This window comes from Trichinella spiralis, assembly GCF_000181795.1.
Source record: "Trichinella spiralis strain ISS 195 chromosome Unknown Scfld2447, whole genome shotgun sequence".
NCBI classification, from domain to species: domain Eukaryota; kingdom Metazoa; phylum Nematoda; class Enoplea; order Trichinellida; family Trichinellidae; genus Trichinella; species Trichinella spiralis.
In genome coordinates, this window is record NW_003529386.1 from 1 (window position 1) to 1,637 (window position 1,637).

The window sequence follows — 1,637 nt, forward strand, 5'->3', positions numbered from 1 at the left end:
TCCAAAGGTTTAACCTTGGAAAAGACCCCAACTGTTTCCCACTTGAACATAAATCATTGTTAAATAAGCAGTCTGCGCAACAGAGGAAATGGAAAAAAATGAAGATAAGCAGAGTTTTCAAGAGCTTCATTTCTCACAACAAACTAAAACAGAATACCATTAAACAGTAAAGTAATGAATAATATTAAGTAATGAAATTTTTATTTTTAACTGCATAAACATAAAACTGATTATTATTAGTATTATAATATATAATCAAATAACTAAATGTAAAAGCGTCTTACCCGAAGTTGATAACTTTCAAGAAATAAAGCGAAAAATTATTTGACAAAACTAATCAAAAATTTAAAGCAACTTGACAATAAAATTTAACTTTAAAAATTAAAATTTCTGCAATTTGTTTAAAGTGCTTTAAAGTTAAATGTTAAAATCAGGGGATTTAATATATGTTGCAATCATTAAATCCACATGAAAAATAATGGGTTAAAAAAATTTTTTTATATAAATATTTCATAAGTTATTAATAAATATCTTTATTTATTTTATTTTATTTCTTAAAATTATTTTTGCGGTAAACAATTTTTCTTAATTATCATTAGTAGCCTACTTTTCCAAATTACTGTAACAGCAACATTTTGCTCTACATGTGATTTCGTTCTTACGCTCGCTTTTACTGGCGTAGACAGAAAAAAGTAGACAGATGTATCACTCTTCTAAATACAAGGAAGAAGATCAGCCACCAGAAATTGAAAGTGATTTTATTTTACGTCTTCCAAGTGTAAAGCGGACAGTTTTTTTGCATTATTATGTTGTTTTAATTGTTTTGCTTGTCAGGAAGAAGCAGAACAGCTGAATAAATTGCTCGAACAAGACAATGTTGAGAAGCAATTGAAGATCTTCGTTGATGTTGATACTCACACAGCAGAAATCAAATTATGCAATAAGAAATTGAAAGGACGGGTATTACTTTACATAGTTATTTACAGAAGAGTGTTATTTTTTGATTATGGTCATTTTGTGTTGAAATTTTATGTTTAGTTGGTTGATTTACCATGTGTTGTTGAATTGCAAAAAACTTTGGATAAGAAGAATTTTTACAAAGTCACTGATGTTTCTCAGATGGTTATTTGTGAAAAATCGGATGATGAATCGAAGCAGAGCAATTCACTGAATGACGACAAGAAATGTGAAAAACGCTTTCAGTGGCCACATGGAAGTACGTTATTATAATTTTTATTGCATTTGGTGAAAATTTATTCGATAATAATTTGTTGTTGCATTAATTTTGGTTTTAGTGTTTTTTTTTTACTTAATTTAAGAAACCAGTAAAATTCATGAATTACATTTGTTGTTGGTACATTTTTATTTGAAATTTTAGTAACACCACCAATGAAGAATGTTCGAAGACGCCGGTTTCGCAAAACTCTGAGAAAAAAGGTAAAATTTTTAACAATTACAATGTGAAGCAGTGTGTAAATAAAGTTGCTTTTAAGTACCCGGATGCCCCCGAAAATGAAAGAAAATTAAAAATTTTTGTTGGCGGCCGGCCCCCCAATGGGCATCTGGCCAGGGAAAGGCCTTTTCCCATCTGAAAAAAAAAAGGGTTTAAAAAAGGGGACCAATTTTTTGGGGAAAAT

At 29.4% G+C, this 1,637-nt stretch overlaps 1 protein-coding gene across 1 annotated transcript; it reads left to right on the forward strand.

The window, feature by feature from the left end:
* Positions 1-700: 700 nt before the first annotated feature.
* On the forward strand, positions 701-1,437 carry Tsp_13444 (transcription initiation factor TFIID subunit 7; the record flags this gene model as incomplete). Its single annotated transcript, XM_003368452.1, has 4 exons — positions 701-790; positions 835-960; positions 1,039-1,216; positions 1,379-1,437. Coding segments are annotated over exons 1-4 (453 nt in total), but the record flags the coding sequence as incomplete, so codon positions are not given.
* Positions 1,438-1,637: the final 200 nt, after the last annotated feature.